The sequence below is a fragment of the Coregonus lavaretus genome, assembly GCF_964263955.1.
Source record: "Coregonus lavaretus genome assembly, chromosome: 7".
Taxonomy (NCBI): Eukaryota; Metazoa; Chordata; class Actinopteri; order Salmoniformes; family Salmonidae; genus Coregonus; species Coregonus lavaretus.
Genome location: NC_139994.1, coordinates 34947628 through 34968212, shown reverse-complemented (window position 1 = coordinate 34968212; position 20585 = coordinate 34947628). Strand labels below are relative to the sequence as shown.

The following is a 20585-nucleotide window of genomic DNA, read 5'->3' as shown; positions in this document are numbered from 1 at the left end:
TCTTAGTCCCAGATTGCGTGCCCGGCTGTGTACCCTTGAACAAAGTACTTACCCTAATGAATCTATTTTACACCCAGCTGTATAACTGCAATATGGGTTAGATGATTAGACCTCTGTGTACAGCTCTCTCTCTTGCTCTCTCTCTCGTGACAGCATAGTGGAGCGATGGGAAGTGAACTGTAGTGTTTTTGGGGTTCAGCTCTCAGTCCCAGATTGTGTACCTCGGCTGTGTAGCCTTGAACAGAGACTACTTACCTTAACTAATCTATTTTACACCCAGCTGTATAACTGCAATACAGGCTAGATGATTAGACCTCTTTGTATAGCTCTCTCTCTTCTCTCGCTCCCTCTCTCCCTCTCCTCCCTCTCTCTCTCTCTCTCTCTCTCTCTCTCTCTCTCTCTCTCTCTCTCTCTCTCTCTCTCATGACAGCATAGTGGAGCGATGGGAAGTGAACTGTAGTGTTTTTGGGGTTCAGATCATAGTCCCAGATGATGTACCCCGGCTGTGTACCCTTGAACAGAGTACTTACCCTATTTTATCTATTTTACACCTAGCTGTATAACTGCAATACAGGCTAGATGATTAGACCTCTCTGAGTATGTGTTGTATTTTGATTATAGACAATTCCTGTCTTTATCCTCCTCTCTCCACCCCTCCTTGACTTCCTTTGTTAACTGGAGCCCCATCTGTCACATATTAATAGATAGAGTTAAATGATGGTGAATGTCATTGTTATGACTTTAATTCCAAAACCATTTCCCTCTCCACATTGTCAGGCTAAAGGGTGACATATTTCATAAGCCCATAAGTATCAGATCTCTTGACTCTCAAACCAATTTGATTAATCTGTCATAATTCTATAATCTCCTCCCCTGCATTGATACACAGGACCATCACGCACTCTCTTAGATTAAATGGGAAATGATCCAAATTGCCAGCTTGGCGAGCTCCCATTACTATAATAAAAATAAAAATAAAACCCAATAAAATAGTAATCCTTATCACTCAATAAAACAAAATGTCAACTATTCTTACCTTATTCAACACACACACACACACACACACACACACAAACACACAAAAGGAGAAAGAGGAGAAAGAACTATCAAACTTGATTTAAAAATTCTGTCAGATGACAAATACTTTGCCATGCAACCGGGACAACTGAAACTGTGGATCTTACAGTCAGTCATAAGCCCAGCTTAAATAAAGATGTCATGATGGACATAACTTAATACTGGAAAATAATTAAATAAAGGAGTCATAATACAATTGATATCCATGGACATATGGTTCATATGCTGCTATATGGATTATAGTTCATAACCTTTACTTATGTCTGTGGGAGGGGAGCTGGATTGATAGAATGTTATTTCTGAGAGACTAAAGAAACTGAATATATTTTTGTAGTTTTGTCACCTAATTATCGTTAGGTAATATCCAGGATCTTTTTAACTGATGCTTCATTTCATTTGTGTTGACTTTGAGGATATTGACTAAAGGACAATTTAAGGAAGTTAAAAGGAACAGGGACATTTAAGACTTCTTATCCAACAACGGTGGAATTGAAAATACGTGGAGAGGTAAGACTGCGCAGAATCAACTAGGTTTTAATAGTAATTTGGCAAGAAGATTGATGATTGACATGGTAAGATTACCAGGTACTGCAATAACTTGAATAATTCTACAGTGTTTCTAGATAAGTTTTTCCAACAGGTTTCCATTGTCTTATCATATTATCTTGGATGGAAACCCCATAGGGAAATGTCAATATAATGTCAACTATTATCACAGAGGAAGATTTGAGTTCATGTTTATATGTGAACTGTGAATAGTATGAATGTCTTCTGTGAATCTCTTAGCATTCCGCAGGCATATCAACTTCCCCTCAGATTTATTTTACAATAGAGTTTGTGTTTTTTTATGCTTCCCTCGCATACATTTGTACTGTTTTCACTCCAAATGGCTGCATTCTCTCACTTTTTTATCTTTCCAAACCCCATAAAATCTTTCAAACGTAATAACTCAACACCTGTAACAATCCCTAGATGGAGCCCTCTCCCTCTATGAACTTGACAATGCAGAATGAGGAGGAGGATCAACGTCCCCTCCTTCCATCAAAAGTGGTCCCTCTCCCACCTGCTTTTGGCAACCAGTGCGGAAGGAACCACTCATGTCAAAGAGGGGGAGATCACTCAGTGTTGCTCGATGGAACCCAGTCATCACCCGCCCTCTCATATTACAACGGCTGCCAATATGTCTCACCCTCATCCCACTCATCACCCCGAAGGGGAGACAATAAGGAAAAGGTTAGGGGGAAGGAGGTGCACAAGGAAAAGAGAGGCAAGAAGACAGCAGAGAATAAACAGAATGCTGGGCACAAGGATTGGATTTGGGGTAGTAAAACAAAAAGTTCAAGCCCACAGAGGCGCCAGCAGGACATTAAATCCACTCAGTCACCCTACAACAGAGTCTGTATGTCTCATATGGATTTAAGGGATACAGAAAGTGGGCCACCCAGTAAAGGAGGTCGAAGGCTAGAGGCCACATCAATGGAGATGCAGGTCCGCCAGAGTCTACCCGAGATTATCATTACAACCAAAGACGACTACCAGCCACAGGCCCCCAATCAAACATCCAGCTCGGACAAGAATCACACCAAGTCTGAGGCCAAGGGCACCTATGGTGGAGGTGAGGAGAGCAGTGGTGCAGAGCACAAGGATGGTCCCCATGACTGCCCTCACAAGAAGACCCAGAGCATCGGTCGTAGGCTGGTCCGCCGAAGGGCGCTGTTTGAGAGGAGGCAGAGGCTGAATGACTGTGCGCTCGCTGTGGGCATGTTTGGAGTGGTGGTCATGGTCACCGAGACAGAGCTCTCCTGGAGCATCTACAGTAAGGTCAGCACTGGGGACCAGATCTGGGTTCCAATGCTTAATTTGTATTTATTTTTGTATATACTTTGAGCATTTGCTTGAGTCTGCCTGGAGTGCCAGATGGGAGGGGTATTTTCTATAGGTTTATTAAGCCAGGCAAGTTCAACCAGGCACAGATCAAGTTTTTTAAATGCTGGGGACACCTGGGTAATTAGTGAGAAATAATTAGTTCTTACTCAGATAAATGTATTTGAAGGCCTTCCGTGTTTGTTGCTGAAGATGGCATATTTGAATTAAGGTTACTGTGGCCAGGATGCAATGCGCCTTTTAAAGGAAATGTTCCCGGAGATGTTCGCGGAGATCGTATCAATCGGAAATTACCTTTAAATGTCAAGCGCGCTACAATGCGCCTAGGATTGAATCCCAGCTGTATGTTAAAAGAAATTGAAGGGTACTGTATGTTAAGATGAGTGTGTCCACTACATGTGTTCCCCCACAGAGCTCCATATACTCCATGGCTATGAAGTCTGTTATCAGCCTATCCTCTCTTACCCTGCTGGGCCTGATCATTGTCTACCACATCTGTGAGGTGCAGGTAATTCACTTGTCTGACTACTTACTAAACTGCCCATATCTCACTATCTTAAACGAGCTATGATCCCTCGGGTTAGATTATTTTAAGTCATTCTACTCTAAAATCGTTTTTGTTATATGCCAGACTATAGTATAGTAGAGGTTCTATTGCTAACGGGTAAAGTAGATGGTGACAGAGGGCAACCTTGTCTGGTACCTCTCGTTATACCATTTATTACACTTTGACTACACTCTCAGTGACACTGTACTACATTTACATTTTAGTCATTTAGCAGACGCTCTTACAGTTAATGAGTGCATACATTTTCCATACTACATCTATGCTCTAACTCAGACATGGCTTTGTACCTATACTCACATCACTGTTAGCTCTACATCCACGATAACGGAGCAGAGGACTGGCGAATCGCCATGACAATGGAGCGGGTGACCCTGATCGCCCTGGAGCTGTTTGTAGCGGCGGTGCACCCGTTCCCAGTGGGTCTCCCATTGTCATGGAAAGCCATGTCCCCCACGCTGTCAGAGTCGGAGCTCGAGATCGTGCTGGCTCTGCCCATGTTCCTGCGACTCTACCTCCTGGGTCGTGCCTTGATGCTGCACAGCCGACTCTACACAGACACCGCCTCTCGCAGCATTGGCGCCCTCAACAAGGTCAGAGGTCCACATTGGTCACCATGCAAGTGATGCAACCTCTCCCTCAAATCTTAGGTTACTTGCTTTAATGGACTTGTACATACTCAGGTTGTACAATAGCCAAAATGGATTTGACTTGAAGTTCAGTAGTAAGTACCTTCTCCTTCAAGTCGATACGATGCTAAAGCTGCCCATTGGATTCCACAACACTTCCAGCAGCTACTCACCTCAACGCTAGGTGTTGCAATTTCATTGGAATCCAATGGGCTGCTTTAGCATTGGCTAGCTGAGCATGCTGACGAAAAAGGAAATGTAATAACAACCAGCAGTATTTAAATCTTCTCAATATGGGATAATTAGAAGTACAGCTACACCTTCCATCCTTGGATTGAGATGATGTACGTTTTCAAGCCATATCCCAAATTTGTCACCGTGGGGCAAACATATTGGCATAGCATTGTTTCGACTTGAATGAGAAGGTACTTACTACTGATGTCGAGAGTTTGTATGCACAAAAATGTTTACACAACCATTGTGCGGTGTCTTCACAATGCTTTTGTAATTATTGTGTTTTTTTTTTTACAACTTCAGTTTGTTGAGGACACTACTATGACAGTGACACTACATTCTGCTTTGTCCCCGCCTACCTCTCCCACTCTCTGCTGTGGTTTCCTGAGTTTCTACCAAATCCTCCCTCTGTAATTCCTTCCCTTGTTATTGCTTTTTTAACACTGATCAAACTGATGACCTTGAACTTCCCGCTTGGCTTTGCAAACCTCTCTCCATTCTTACTGTGGATATGAATATTATTATTACTTGTATCCAGATCCACTTCAACAGCCGTTTTGTGGTCAAAACCCTGATGACCATCTACCCTGGCACTGTGTTGATGATCTTCAGCGTCTCTCTGTGGCTAGTCGCTGCATGGGGCCTACATGTCTGTGAGAGGTGAGTGACTAAGAAGGGAAAGGAGGAGAGTGAGGAAGGAAGGCGGGAAATAGGCAATATACTTTTGCCGGGATTCATTCAGTGGTGTTAATGTTGTCAACAAAAACAGTGACTAAAATATTAGTAAAACACCTATTTATCAGTGGCAATTAATGAGACTATAACTGACTAAATAGACCCAGAACTTTTTTTTACTAAACAAAAAATATGTTTTTATTTCATTTGACAAAATTATCTCTGTGACTAAAATCGGACTACTAAGTGGACTGGACAAGAGTTTTTGGAGAGATTGACAGCTTTTCAGTGATAAGCACAATTAATATTAGCAGCACAAATGCACAGCGCAATTCTGTTTAGCAGTGGGAAGGACGCGTCCGGCAAACACAGCCTGCAGTCGTGGTCAAAAGTTTTGAGAATGACATAAGTATTGGTCTTCACAAAGTTTGCTGCTTCAGTGTTTTTAGATATTTTTGTCAGATGTTACTATGGTATACTGAAGTATAATTACAAGCATTCCATAAGTGTCAAAGGCTTTTATTGACAATTACATTAAGTTTATGCAAAGAGTCAATATTTGCAGTGTTGACCCTTCTTTTTCAAGACCTCTGCAATCTGCCCTGGCATACTGTCAGTTAACTTCTGGGCCACATCCTGACTGATGGCAGCCCATTCTTGCATTATCAATGCTTGGAGTTTGTCAGAATTTGTGGGTTTTTGTTTGTCCACCCGCCTCTTGAGGATTGACCACAAGTTCTCAATGGGATTAAGGTCTGGGGAGTTTCCTGGCCATGGACCCAACATTTCGATGTTTTGTTCCCCGAGCAACTTAGTTATCACTTTTGCCTTATGGCAAGGTGCTCCATCATGCTGGAAAAGGCATTGTTCGTCACCAAACTGTTCTTGGAGGATGGTTGGGAGAAGTTGCTCTCGGAGGATGTGTTGGTACCATTCTTTATTCATGGCTGTGTTCTTAGGCAAAATTGTGAGTGAGCCCACTCCCTTGGCTGAGAAGCAACCACACACATGAATGGTCTCAGGATGCTTTACTGTTGGCATGAAACAGGACTGATGGTAGCGCTCAACTTGTCTTCTCCGGACAAGCTTTTTTCCAGATGCCCCAAACAATTGGAAAGGGGATTCATCAGAGAATGACTTTACCCCAGTCCTCAGCAGTCCAATCCCTGTACCTTTTGCAGAATATCAGTCTGTCCCTGATGTTTTTCTTGGAGAGAAGTGGCTTCCTCGCTGCCCTTCTTGACACCAGGCCATCCTCCAAAAGTCTTTGCCTCACTGTGCGTGCAGATGCACTCACACCTGCCTGCTGCCATTCCTGAGCAAGCTCTGCACTGGTGGTGCCCCGATCCCGCAGCTGAATCAACGTTAGGAGACGGTCCTGGCGCTTGCTGGACTTTCTTGGGCGCCCTGAAGCCTTCTTCACAACAATTGAACCTCTCTCCTTGAAGTTCTTGATGATCCGATAAATGGTTGATTTAGGTGCAATCTTACTAGCAGCAATATCCTTGCCTGTGAAGACCTTTTTGTGCAAAGCAATGATGACGGCACGTGTTTCCTTGCAGGTAACCATGGTTAACAGAGGAAGAACAATGATTTCAAGCACCACCCTCCTTTTAAAGCTTCCAGTCTGTTATTCTAACTCAATCAGCATGACAGAGTGATCTCCAGCCTTGTCCTCGTGAACACTCTCACATGTGTTAACAAGAGAATCACTGACATTATGTCAGCTGGTCCTTTTTTGGCAGGGCTGAAATGCAGTGGAAATGTTTTTTGGGGGATTAAGTTCATTTTCATGGCAAAGAGGGACTTTGCAATTAATTGCAATTCATCTGATCACTCTTCATAACATTCTGGAGTATATGCAAATTGCCATCATAAAAACTGAGGCAGCAGACCTTGTGAAAATTAATATTTGTGTCATTCTCAAAACTTTTGACCACGACTGTACATCAGTTGGTGAGCTGCGGTGAAGCAAGGGATGAGTGTGGGCAGACAGGCTCGGTACCTGCTCGGCCTCCGATAAGCTTCACTAACCAACCTGGTCTCAGAGCATTTTGTATTATTCTGTACATAAATCCGAGACACTCCATATAGTATGATATGTTACATTTCCTATCTATGTATGAATTTGTGGATGTCCATCACCCATTTCGTAAGCTATCTTACGAATTACAATGCATATTATATGTTACCAATTTGCAAAATGTATAATATGTTACCAATTTGCAAAATGCACAATATGTGACGAATTGCCAAAACGTATGATATGTTATGAATTATAGATAGGTGGCTAACATTAGCTGTTAGCTGGGTTTAGGGGTAAGGGTTAAATTTAGGAGTTAGGTTAAAGTGTTAGGGGAAGGGCTAACCAAAAGGGTTAGGGGAAGGATTAGCTAACATGTTACGTAGTTGAAAGTAGCTGAAAAGTAGTAAGTCGTTCAAAAGTTGCTAATTAGCTAAAATGCTAAAGTTTTCCGTGATGAGATTCAAACTCGCAACCTTTGGGTTGCAAGACGCTTGCGTTATACGCCTACCCATCCACTCCAACCAACCATTCTCCTTTCGTTTTTACCTTAAGTAACCATCTGTCTTATGTAACCATACCAAGTGTAACATATCATACTAATTTGAGTGTTCTGGGATTACATTTACTATGTGACGTCTAGTGTATGAGACCAGGCTGTGTCACAGGGAGAATCATGCTTGTGCATGCATGTATATATTATAGGTAATTGTATTAGTTGATTTAGTAGTTGTAGCAGTAGTTTTTATTAGTTGTAAAACAACTTTTTTATGCTGTCATTTTTATTATTTATTATTATTTCATTGTTATTATTATTAGACAGTAGTTGCCATATTATTCTTGTTAGGGAGTGAACGTTATTTATAATAAGGGTTACGTGGAGGAAGTCGGATTTCTCTGAAATGAAATTGGATGGCCCTCCCTTCAGTAAAATACTGGATAATTAACTAAACAAGTTACCCTCCACTATACCCAAAATAATAATTAAAACAAAGTGGATAGCAGAGAACATTTATACCCTTTACCCTTACTTCTAGGAAAGACCAGAGCCTTAGATGTGCAGTTTTAGAAACTGTTCTTTGTTCAGTACGCATTACATGGCAACGCCGAAATTTTGATAGCGCACAGGGCTGCGGCCCAGAAGATTTCGGGTTCACGGACCACGGTGGACAAAAGTAGGAGTGGAAAGATCTCCTTTATAGTAAAAGCATTGCATGAATCTATCATTATATTTGCAGGTACGAGAAAAAAGAATGCCTTTTACAAAAATGTCATACAATTCTACGTCATTTTACATATTAGCTTAATCTTTTTTAATACCACACAAATTACCGAAATAACGGGCTTATGTGGTTTATGTGTTCATCTTATCATATTTATCCGATGCCAAATCAGTGTGTATTGTTTGCAACGAAACTGTCCCTGTTTGCAAATAATTAAATCTGAGACCTCATTAGAAAATGAATAGCTTAATCAATTGATAGTGACAGAATTAGATTACTTCCCAAGCAAAGTACACTTTTTGTCTCCTCTGAATGTCAAAGAAACAAAACAATTATATATACCCATATGCATCCGAGTCACGTCTTTCCCGGGTATTTTACAGCTTGTTTGTACCATAAAGCATCGTGGACCAAAGCGCTGTTATAGATGACTTTATATAATCGGATCCGTTTTATTTTCTTCAAAATCTTAAGTTTACAAGTGCTTTTTGCCATTTTCTTACCCCCTCAATTCGAGTCTTGGTTTTAACTTCACAGCCCTTCACATGTAAAGAGTGTATGGTGGGTGGAGGAACTGACCAACAAATCTATGGATATAACGTTAGCAGCCTATAGCCCAATTTCGTCTGTCAAACAACCTCTTATTTCTTAAATAGGAAGAAATAGGCTCCAACACAAAGCCCTCTTGTTAGTAAAGTCTACTTAAAATGAAGACGGTTGAAATGAATTATGCTTACATCTTTGCACTCTCCTTCTCAAACTGAACAGAACATAGGCTATATGCTAGTTCGTGTGCAATAAATTATTTTCTGAACAAGCCTTTGACTCTCCTCCTGACCTGCCACCTTATACCTACACAGCACAGCCATTGGTTACGCAGCACACAAGTTGTTGATCAGCAAGAGCAGAGCAGGCCGGGGCTCTGGGTTGGAATGTCCATTACAGTGTGTAATGCAGCCTATTTGTATTTACACAATCCCAGCAGCTATCTTAGAAATATAACTGCTCTGTGCTTCTCCGAGCATGCACTTCGTAGTATATAGGCTATGGATCATTTGATTGAGACCACACACATAGCCAATAGGCGCACTTGATATTGCGCGCCCAGCGGAGAATCCGAGATGAGGGACGGCATCGGGCACACATCGATATACAGTGCATTCAGAAAGTATTCAGACCCCTTGACTTTAGGTTACAGCCTTATTCTAAAATGGATGAAATTACAAAGGTCCTTATCAATCTACACACAATACCCCATAATGACAAAGCGAAAACAGGTTTTTACAAAGGTTAGCAAATGTATTACAAATAAAAAACAGAAATACCTTATTTACATTAGTATTCGAACCCTTTGCTATGAGACTCGAAATTGAGCTCACGTGCATCCTGTTTCCATTGATCATCCTTGAGATATTTCTACAACTTGATTGGAGTCCACCTGTGGTAAATTCAATTGATTGGAAATCATTTGGAAAGGCACACACCTGTCTATATAAGGTCCCACAGTTGACAGTGCATGTTAGAGCAAAAAACAAGCCATGAGGTCAAAGGAATTGTCCATAGAGCTCCGAGACAGGATTGTGTCGAGGCACAGATCTGGGGAAGGGTACTAAAAAATGTCTGCAGCATTGAAGGTCCCCAAGAACACAGTGGCCTCCATCATTCTTAAATGGAAGAAGTTTGGAACCACTAAGACTCTTCCTAGAGCTGGCCCCCGGCCAAACTGAGCAATCGGGGAGAAGGGCCTCGGTCAGGGAGGTGACAAAGAACCCAATGGTCACTCTGACAGAGCTCCAGAGTTCCTCTGTGAAGATGGGAGAACCTTCCAGAAGGACAACCATCTCTGCAGCACTCCACCAATCTGTATGGTAGAGTGGCCAGACGGAAGCCACTCCTCAGTAAAAGGCACATGACCGCCCGCTTGGAGTTTGCCAAAAGGCACCTAAAGGACTCTCAGACCATGAAAAACAAGATTCTCTGGTCTGATGAAACCGAGATTGATTCTTTGGCCTGAATGCCAAGCGTCACGTCTGGAGGAAACCAGGCACCGCTCATTACCTGGCCAATACCATCCCTACGGTGAAGCATGGTGGTGGCAGCATCATGCTGTGGGGATGGTTTTCAGCAGCAGGGATTAGTCAGGATCGAGGATCATCTGCTGAATGATGTAAATGTAAATGAGGGAAAGATGAACGGAGCAAAGTACAGACAGATCCTTGATGAAAACCTGCTCCAGAGCGCTCAGGACCTCAGACTGGAGTGAAGGTTCACCTTCCAACTGGACAACGACCCTAAGCACACAGCCAAGACAATGCAGGAGTGGCTTCGGGACAAGTCTCTGAATGTCCTTGAGTGGCCTAGACTTGAACCCAATCTAACATCTCTGGAGAGACCTGAAAATGGCTGTGCAGCGATGCTCCCCATCCAACCTGACAGAGCTTGAGAGGATCTGCAGAGAAGAATGGGAGAAACTTCCCAAATACAGGTGTCCCAAGCTTGTAGCATCATACCCAAGACGACTCAAGGCTGTAATCGCTGACAAAGGTGCTTCAACAAAGTACTGAGTAAAGGGTCTGAATACATATGTAAATGTAATATTTCTGTTTTTTATTTTTAATAAAGGTGCAAAAAAATGTTTTCATCAATTTTAGACTGTAACGTAACAAAATGTGGAAAAAGTGAAGGGGTCTGAATACTTTCCGAATACACTGTATGTTTACTATAGGTTAATGACTCAAATGTGACTCAAATTAAAGGGCATTTAATTGACTAAAATGGCCCACTGTTTTTGTCATTTTGACAATAACTAGACTAAATCATTATTTAAATGACAAAAATGTGACTAAGACAATGATATTTTTGTCAAAATGACTAAGACTAGATTACATTTTAAAAAAGGGCCAAAATGAACACTGATTCAAAGGCGTGTTGCGCACTACACTACAGATAATGCGCCTTTTAAAGGTAATTTATGCAGACATCCGCAGCATTTATGCAATCTCTGCAATCTCTGCAAATGAATGCAATCTCTCCAAATGTCGGGGAAATGGCCTTTAAAAGATGCATTGTCGGTAGTGCAGTGCGCCGTGCTGTGACTTGCCTTCGAATTAATCCCGGCCTTGGTGACTATATGACTTGGACCAACCTGTGCTGTGACTGATATCAGATGGGCCGTCAGTCATATAAAAAATACAGTGAAATATCACACTCCTAGACTAAAACTAGTTTATTTGTTAAATGTTAATATGTTAAGAGTGGACGAGACAGAGGAAAAGCTGAACCATCATCCCTCCCCTGTCCTCTAGACACCACAACTATAAGGACCTGAGCAGTAACTACATGGAGGCCCTGTGGATGGTCTCAGTCACCTTCTTGTCCATTGGTTACGGGGATGTTGTTCCCCACACCTACTGTGGCCGCAGCATCTGTCTACTCACTGGCATCATGGTAAGCAGTTTCAGCAAAATAGGAAAAGCACCCGCACAGCTGAGTTGGCTTGTTGCAGGTGCGTGGGAATAATTAGATGAAATCTTTAAAGAAAAGAGAAGGGGGTAGGAATCATTGTAATTATGGTCATTAGCATACTGTCTTCTTTTCCTTAAAGGCCCAATGCAGCCATTTTTATCTCAATATCAAATCATTTCTGGGTAACAATTAAGTACTGTACTGTGATTGTTCTCAATTAAAATGGTGAAAAAGAAACAAAAATAACTTCCTAGCAAGACCAATATCTCAAGCAAGAATTTAGCTAGGACTGTCTGGGAGTGGTCTGAGTGGGGAGGGGAAAACTGAAAACTGGCTGTTATTGGCAGAGAGGTTTGGAACTCTCTTTCTTATTCTTATCTAATTTACCGCCTGGTGATGTCAACAGGCAGGCCAAAACTCCATCCCACCAAAACAGGCTGACATTTCAGGCGGTCTTTTCAAATAGCTCTTACACTAAAAGGGCATTATCATCATTTTTACAGTATTATTCCTAGTGTGGAAATAAAACACAGGAAAATCTAGTTTTTGACTGCACTGGGCCTTTAATCTTTTTTGTTTTGTTTATTTCTCTCTCTGTCATACACACATGCACAAACGCACACACACACAAGGGGGCTGGTTGCACAGTGCTGGTGGTTGCCGTGGTTGCCAGGAAACTGGAGCTGACCAGGGCAGAGAAACACGTCCACAACTTCATGATGGACTCCCACTTTACAAAAGGGGTAAAACTCACCTGACTTAACATGTGAATGTATTCAATAGTGGTCTTTGGAACCTTGACTTAACATGTGATGTGAGACATTCACTGTTGGCTTGTAGAGTTGTATGAATCATGGGTTGTATCCCAAATGGCACTCTATTCCCTATATAGTGCACCAGTAATAGGGTGCCATTTGGGACGCAGCCATTGAAAACTGAGTGTTGGACGATAAAACAATTGTTATTTTCCAGATAAAAATTGCTGCAGCAAATGTACTAAGAGAGACTTGGATGATCTACAAACACACCAAACTGACTAGGGAGAGAGACCACTGCAGAGTACGCATGCACCAGAGGAAGCTGCTGCTTGCAATCCACCGGTAAGGCACCAATCAGAACACACTTCCCCAAGTAACCCACCAATCAGCTTAGATATTCCCCTCTGAAATATCAATGAGGTTACACATTACACCACATGCACAGGGGTGTTAGAACTCTAGAACTTGTGAAAGCGCCAACTGTAATACAGAAATGGTCATTCTCTGTTCATCATTAATTATATTTTCAATTTGTTGTACCTGTCCTGTGATTGTTATATCTGAATGTTAGAAATCTTCCTCTGTGTGTTCACCCCAGGCTGCGTGATGTGAAGATGGAGAGGAGGAAGTTGGCTGACCAGGCCAACTCGCTGGTGGATCTCTGCAAGGTGAGAGACAGGCACGGTTACCCATTAGGTTCACCTACTACTGTTGCAACAACCAAATATGACCAATATTCTAGAGACGGGAGCCATCAGCGATCTTCTAAATGTGATCTCATTGCCCCCTCTCATTCTCAGACTACTCTTCTGCACCTCTTTCCCATGTAGATGCAGAATCTGATGTATGACGTGCTGTCAGAGGTGAGTGGATGCCGAGGGGACCTGGAAACACACATAAACAGTCTGCAGCAGAATGTGGAGGAGCTGAGAGAAGGCTTTAGGACCCTGATGCCCCTCCTCTCTAGCACCCTCGCCACACAAAACTCTTCCATCCGCCACCTGCTCAGGGAGAGGGAGGAGCAGGCAGTGACACGGAGCATGGGAGGGCAGGATAGGTAAGATAGCAAGACAGATGGGAGGAGGTATGCGATGTGTGTTGTTACAGGGAGAGGTAGAAAGAAATTGATGGGGAAAAGTTGGGATCAGGATAAAGATAGGATTTAGATGATCTTCAAAAGATACTTTATAGGAATAACTATTCAAAGTGTACGTAAAGAATGTGTCAAAGCAATAAGGGATGGATTTGATCAAATAAAACTAGAATTACAATGAGCCAACACCCAGACTATATGCAGTACTGATAAGTGACCCATACTGGCCCAAAAACCTTGGTGATACTAGTCTTGATTATAACATTCTCTGAATCACAATTGAACAAAAAAGTATTGTTAGCCAGCATGTGCACTGAATGTTGTAAATTGTACATTTCCCTGCGTTTCGTAACTAATGTATTTTGTAATTTCACACTGCTAGGTAGATTGGCATGGTAGTATTTGGTGGAGTCCAGTAATATCCAAATATCTGGTTTTTATTGAATTGTATGATTTACAGTAACCATTAATAAATTAAGTTACATTCTTGTCATGTGTCAAATAGTTAATTGCATATGATGACATTGTTCCTTTATGTATTTTCATGAAAAAACGAGCGCTCACTTTCTTGTAACAGGCTATGAAAACAGATGCCAGTGGTCGAGTTCCTGCCCAACTAGATGCGCAGGTGTTGCGTGCCACGTCATCCACTGTGCAGTCGGGCATCAGATTGCTATATCATGTGTTCAGCCGATATCTTAAACACCGATCCCGGCGTTGTAAGGTCTGGCATACATCTGCAATGAATTCAGGCAGGAATTTGACCAGTAACTTTACAGTAGAACAGCCTTTCAATGGCATCATAGGCAAATATGGAAAAGGGAACAAAAGTACAAACCACCCCAATTCTTTAGCCAAAACCATCTTTTATTAAGAGACTGGGTTGGAGGGTTCAGTTACAGCAACAAATAGGACTATCACATAGAATGAGTAATCCAATCTGGTGTCCAGACGTCGTGAGCACTTCTAGATCAATCCGTTGTTTCTTGGATGCAGTGACTGCTGTGTCGAGGCTGGAATTGCTGAAATCAACCTGTCCAACCCCTCCTCTCCCTTACATCTCTACCAGGGCATCGGGAGTACAACTAATGCTGCTTCCTCCTGAATGAGCACCCTGATGGAGAGAGAAAATGACAGTCAGGCCACTGAGACAAAGAGGTCATTACCGCTACACACGACCACTGATCGCACTACAATCTGAATGAGGAGAGAGTAGCAGGACACAGTGTTCATTCGGTTGCATATTTACAGCATCTAGTGCTAAACAGTCTAAATGGCACGAAAGCTTTCACTGCCAAAACAATAATTTCAAATCTGCCAAAGCCATAGTAAGGTTCTGCAATGTTGGAATCCAGTGTACTGCAACTCCTAAATAATAAGTAGCACCATAACTTGCATCTTGTTCTCAGCCTTCGAAAGGAGAGAGCCAGTGATCTAGCCCAACCCTTCCGCAAACTGACGTTTATCATCTGGCACTGGAATGAAAGAACCACCATGGGGGTGGCAGTCCAGTCACTTGACAGTGCAGCCAGGTCATTTGATAAAGATTTGAGCCATTAATGTTTACAGTGAATGTGACAAGTCTGTCTGAATTAATCTGTGCCAATCAGACAGTAAAATTACTAGTCCGTTAACATAGTAACTGACAACAGGACCAAATACATCAATAAATATTGACATGCTGTACTTAAAACTATTGTTTTTCCATAGACATTAAATTATTAGAGACTATCCACTCTCCAACATGAGTTGGAAAACCCCGGGGGGGGGGGCAGAATACTGAGACTACTGACCCTCTGTGAGACGTGCTTTGCCGCCAGTGGGCTGACACAGAACTGTGGAGCAACCCACACACAGTACGACCGTCTGGGCGTGGCTGAACACAGTTGTAATCTTGTAGCATCCTGAGGGAAACAGAAACATACAACCATTAACACAGCCCATCTGAAGACCAGCATCATTAGTGCTTGGGGTATATTCCCTAGTGCACACAGTAGCAAAGAAACTAATAAAACAAGCATTTCTTATTGGACAAATTCTGGTAGGTCCCGCCCCATTTGCATCCTAATAAATACAATGTTAGGGCAGGACTCATTAAGCTACTGCATTCAGATAGACATGGTGGCACTTCAAACATGAGTCCAATGAAGGAAAGAGCGGGGGGATCTACCTGGGCACTTAACATCCATGAAATAGGAGTTAGGGCTCTGGACGAGACGCTTCTTCTTGTGGCTCCTCTTCTCCTCCTCAGGGGATGGGTGTAACAAGTCTTTTGCGAGCTGCAGAAGAGTGGACAAACAAGACTGCTTAGAACATTACATTTAGTTTGAGTAGTTAGGACAACTATTTACAAGTGACAGACAGTGCATTTAACATTAGTCAATTAGCAGACCCCCTTATCCAGAGAAAACTAGTGGATGATACCGAGATGTAGCTATGTCAGATACACAATCCACAAGGAGTGTTGGCTCACAGCCAGTTGAATTACATACAAATGGTATCACATATCACTCACTCAAACCTAGTTGAAATTGACATTAAAATAGGAAAATTGCTGCGGGTGATATTGCCAAGGAATTGTAATGAATTTGCGATCCAAAACCTCATAGCTACCACCTTGAACTCTTGCTGACTGGATTAGGTAACGTCAACGCTGACCATTGTTCGAGGCAATATAATAATTACTTTTCACTTAGGATTTGAGCAGTAACTGGCACTACACGATCTACTAGTACACACGTCGATAGTATAGTTAACAATGGTCGCTATTGCGCGTATATAGTCAGACAATGTTCAATTTTCAGGTTACTCTTTCTCCATGTTTGCGATATGTAGGCCGCCATCTTGTATCACAATGCGTGCATATGTGAAATATTGTGATAGCAACACCTCGGCACTGAATGGGCCGACAGAGCTAAAACACACAACACTCAGTACTCGCATTTATTATGCATTGACTGACTCCAGTATTGGCATCTAAAGCCCCATATGAACGGTAAAATTGTGATTATGTCAGGCTCCGATACTCACTGGCATGTTGGCGAGGAAATAGCCGCTGCCGGAAAGGAGGCATTGCCGGAAACAGAGGGTTCATATTGACACTGGTTTTGTGCACGGGCAGGAAGTGAGTGAATTAGAGGAGGTTGGTGGACATATTTGTAAGGTCAAAACACATTGATTAATTGCACCAGTATTCAATTAGGTAGATATTTAGCCAACAGATGTATTGTCTTTTATCAGACTTCTCTAGCGATGTCATATCCCCAGACCCATGGATGACAGAACACATCACAATTCATAGGCTACCTATAACATTCACAATAATGATTGTGAGCAGAGCAATACACAGTATATATATATATATATGTTTTTATTTCACCTTTATTTAACCAGGTAAGCTAGTTGAGAACAAGTTCTCATTTACAACTGCGACCTGGCCAAGATAAAGCAAAGCAGTGCGATAAAAACAACAACACAGAGTTACATACGGGGTAAAACAAAACATAAAGTCAAAAATACAACAGAAAATATATATACAGTGTGTGCAAATGTAGCAAGTTATGGAGGTAAGGCAATAAATAGGCTATAGTGCAAATAGAGAGAGTTAGGCCAGGTTTTAGAATGGCCACCATGTTAGCGCCCATATAGAACTTTATTCTTGAAATGTTGGTAATGTAAGAATACAGTGTGCCACAGACAGTTCCCTATGAAATGAACCGCTGTAAACAAGCAAAAAAGAGCAGTGAAGTTAACAGACATTTTTATTGATTAGCATTCGGAATCATGTACACTACCAGTCAAAAGTTTGGACACACCTACTCATTCCAGGGTTTTTCTTTATTTTTACTATTTTCTACATTGTAGAATAATAGTGAATACATCAAAACGATGAAATAACACATATGGAATCATGTAGTAACCAAAAAAGTGTTAAACAAATCAAAATATATTTTATATTCTTCAAATAGCCACCCTTTGCCTTGATGACAGCTTTGCACACTCTTGGCATTCTCTCAACCAGCTTCATGAGGTAGTCACCTGGAATGCATTTCAATTAACAGGTGTACATTTACATTTTAGTCATTTAGCAGACGCTATTATCCAGAGCGACTTACAGTTAGTGAGTGCATACATTATTTTATTTTTTTTTATACTGGCCCCCCGTGGGAATCGAACCCACAACCCTGGCTTTGCAAACGCCATGCTCTACCAACTGAGCTACATCCCTGCCGGCCAATCCCTCCCCTACCCTGGGCCAATTGTGCGCCGCCCCATGGGTCTCCCGGTCGCGGCCGGCTACAACAGAGCCTGGATTCAAACCAGGATCTCTAGTGGCACAGCTAGCACTGCAATGCAGTGCCTTAGACCACTGCGCCACTCGGGACACCTTCTTAAAAGTTAATTTGTGGAATTTCTTTACTTCTTAATGCGTTTGAGCCAATCAGTTGTGTTGTGACAAGGTAGGGGGAGATATCCCTATTTGCTTAAAGACCAAGTCCATATTATGACAGGAACAGCTCAAATAAGCAAAGAGAAACGACAGTCCATCATTACTTTAAGACATGAAAGTCAGTCAATACAAAACATTTCAAGAACTTTGAACGTTTCTTCAAGTGCAGTCGCAAAAACCATGAAGCGGTATGATGAAACTGGCCATGAGGACCACCACAGGAAAGGTAGACCCAGAGTTACCTCTGCTGCAGTGGATAAGTTCATTAGAGTTACCAGCCTCAGAAATTGCAGCCCAAATAAATGCTTTACAGAGTTCAAGTAATGGACACATCTCAACATCAACTGTTCAGAGGGGACTGTGTGAATCAGGCCTTCATGGTCGAATTGCTGCAAAGAAACCACTACTAAAGGACACCAATAAGAAGAAGAGACCTGCTTGGGCCAAGAAAAATGAGCAATGGACATTAGACCGGTGGAAATTTGTCCTTTGGTCTAGAGTGCAAATTTGAGATTTCTGGATCCAACCGCCGTGTCTTTGTGAGTGGGTGAACGGATTATCTCCGCATGTGTATTTCCCACCGTAAAGCATGGAGGAGGAGGTGTTAGGGTGTGGGGGTGCATTGCTGGTGACACTGTCTGTGATTTATTTAGAATTCGAGGCACACTTAAACAGCATGGCTACCACAGCATTCTGCAGCGATAAGCCATCCCATCTGGTTTGGGCTTAGTGGGTGGCCTCAGCCTTTTTTGCAGAGTTAATTTTTTTAACCATAAATGGCAGCTTGTTTTGGGTGGAACTGTTATAAGGCTTTGCCTTTTGAGTATGTTTTTGAGTTGTCATGTGTTTTTTTACATCACTTAGTTTGGCGTAGAAATCATGCCTGTGTATCATCTCCAATAAACGGCTTCAACCAGTCTTTGAATTCAGGGTTTGATTCCCACTCCTTTCTGTATTTTTGAGTGTACAGTTTAGACTGAGACATGATGAGCTAGCCAGCTAGATGTTTATCTTATGTCACAGAGAGGCACACACACAGTGGACGAGGTGAGTAAGTGACTGAGGCTGTGTGAGTCAAATGCAGTGATTTATTTTTGTGCAGTAATTTATTTTAGACAAAGAACATTTTACATTTACATCCCACCCTGAATGTAGAGTCTCCAAAAGTCTCCAATAACACCAGAAAAAGTCGCTAGATTTGTCGCTAGTCGATTTTTTGAAAATGTGTCGCTAGAGGGGTCTGAATACTCGCAAAATATATATATATTTTGCCCAGCTCTCAGACTGTATGTCTGTCTGTCTGTCGGTCAGCCTATCTGTCTAGGAGGTCCAGATGTGGTGGTGGCCACTGGAGGGCAACTTCACTGGAGCACATATAGGCAGAAGTCTTTGGGAACGAGATTAGCTAGCTAGCTACCTTGTTTCACAACCAAGTCAGAGAACATAGAGGATGAGCCTTAGGTAAGTGTTCTTTTTTCCTTGTAATTTCACATTTGGAAGGTGCATTGAAACAATTAGCTAGCATGATTATATCATTTCTAACACAGCCAACTAGCTCAACCTGGTCTCAGTACATTTCGTATTATTCTGTACGTTAATCTGAGACACTCCATTTAGTATGATATGTTACATTTCGTATGGTATGTATTAATTTGTGGATGTCCATCACCCATTTTGTATGATATGTTACGAATTACAATGCGTATTATATGTTATGAATTTACTAAATGTACAATATGTTAGGAATTTGCTAAACGTATGATCTGTTAAGAATTCTAGGTAGGTGGCTAATGTTAGCTAGCTCGCTAATGTTAACTAGGCTAGGGGTTAAGGTTAGGGTTACGTTTAGGAGTTAGGTTAAAGGTTAGGGTTAGGTGAAGGGTTAGCTAAAAGGGTTTAGGGTTAGGGGAAGGGTTAGCTAACATGCTAAGTAGTTGCAAAGTAGCTAAAAAGTAGTAAGTAGTTGAAAAGTTGCTAAAGTTGTCCGTGATAAGATTCTAACTCGCAACCTTTGGTTGCTAGATGTTGTGGTAGAAATATTTAACTCAAAAGTATCTCTAAAAAAAACGGAGCTTGTGAATTCAGAATATACTTTATTATAGCGCAACAAAGCCGAGCTGATCCATGGAGCAACTGCCTGCCCTGACTCTGAGCTCTCCTTTTCACAGAATCAATGCATAGTCATGTTTATACGACCTACACAGTTACTCCCTTATATGTACATGATTAACATCTTTCAGTGCCATGCCACCACCATCTTCCAAAGTCCAAGTGCCACACATTGTTTCCTTACAAGGGCTACGTGCGCTTCTCTAGGTGGGGCCTCTGTCTCTTATCCTATTATATTGGTGGCGTGACTCAGACACTTTCTTAAAAAATTATATACATTAAAGAACAGTTACACACTGCATTGACTATATTCACTATTCAGGCATGCATATGGATTACAAAGTATCAATCATGTTTACTATGTTTTACCTTGATCATTTCTCAACATTTGTATTAGAAA

The 20585-nt window shown here is 41.9% G+C and overlaps 1 protein-coding gene and 1 pseudogene across 2 annotated transcripts; one reads left to right on the top strand and one right to left on the bottom strand.

Moving 5' to 3' along the window:
- Window positions 1–2049: 2049 nt before the first annotated feature.
- LOC311132854 (small conductance calcium-activated potassium channel protein 2-like) lies at window positions 2050–13590 on the top strand (annotated as a pseudogene). The gene is made up of 9 exons: window positions 2050–2898; window positions 3374–3469; window positions 3838–4119; window positions 4928–5049; window positions 11616–11757; window positions 12408–12518; window positions 12748–12875; window positions 13132–13201; window positions 13364–13590. The product of its transcript is annotated as a small conductance calcium-activated potassium channel protein 2-like (transcript).
- Window positions 13591–14472: 882 nt separating this feature from the next.
- rps27.1 (ribosomal protein S27 isoform 1) lies at window positions 14473–16692 on the bottom strand. The gene is made up of 4 exons (XM_084165495.1): window positions 16657–16692; window positions 15797–15905; window positions 15420–15530; window positions 14473–14740 (listed from the first exon to the last, which is right to left on the bottom strand). The coding sequence occupies exons 1-4, from the start codon at window positions 16660–16662 to the stop codon at window positions 14712–14714; spliced, it is 255 nt and encodes an 84-aa protein (XP_084021621.1). The 5' UTR covers window positions 16663–16692; the 3' UTR covers window positions 14473–14711.
- Window positions 16693–20585: the final 3893 nt, after the last annotated feature.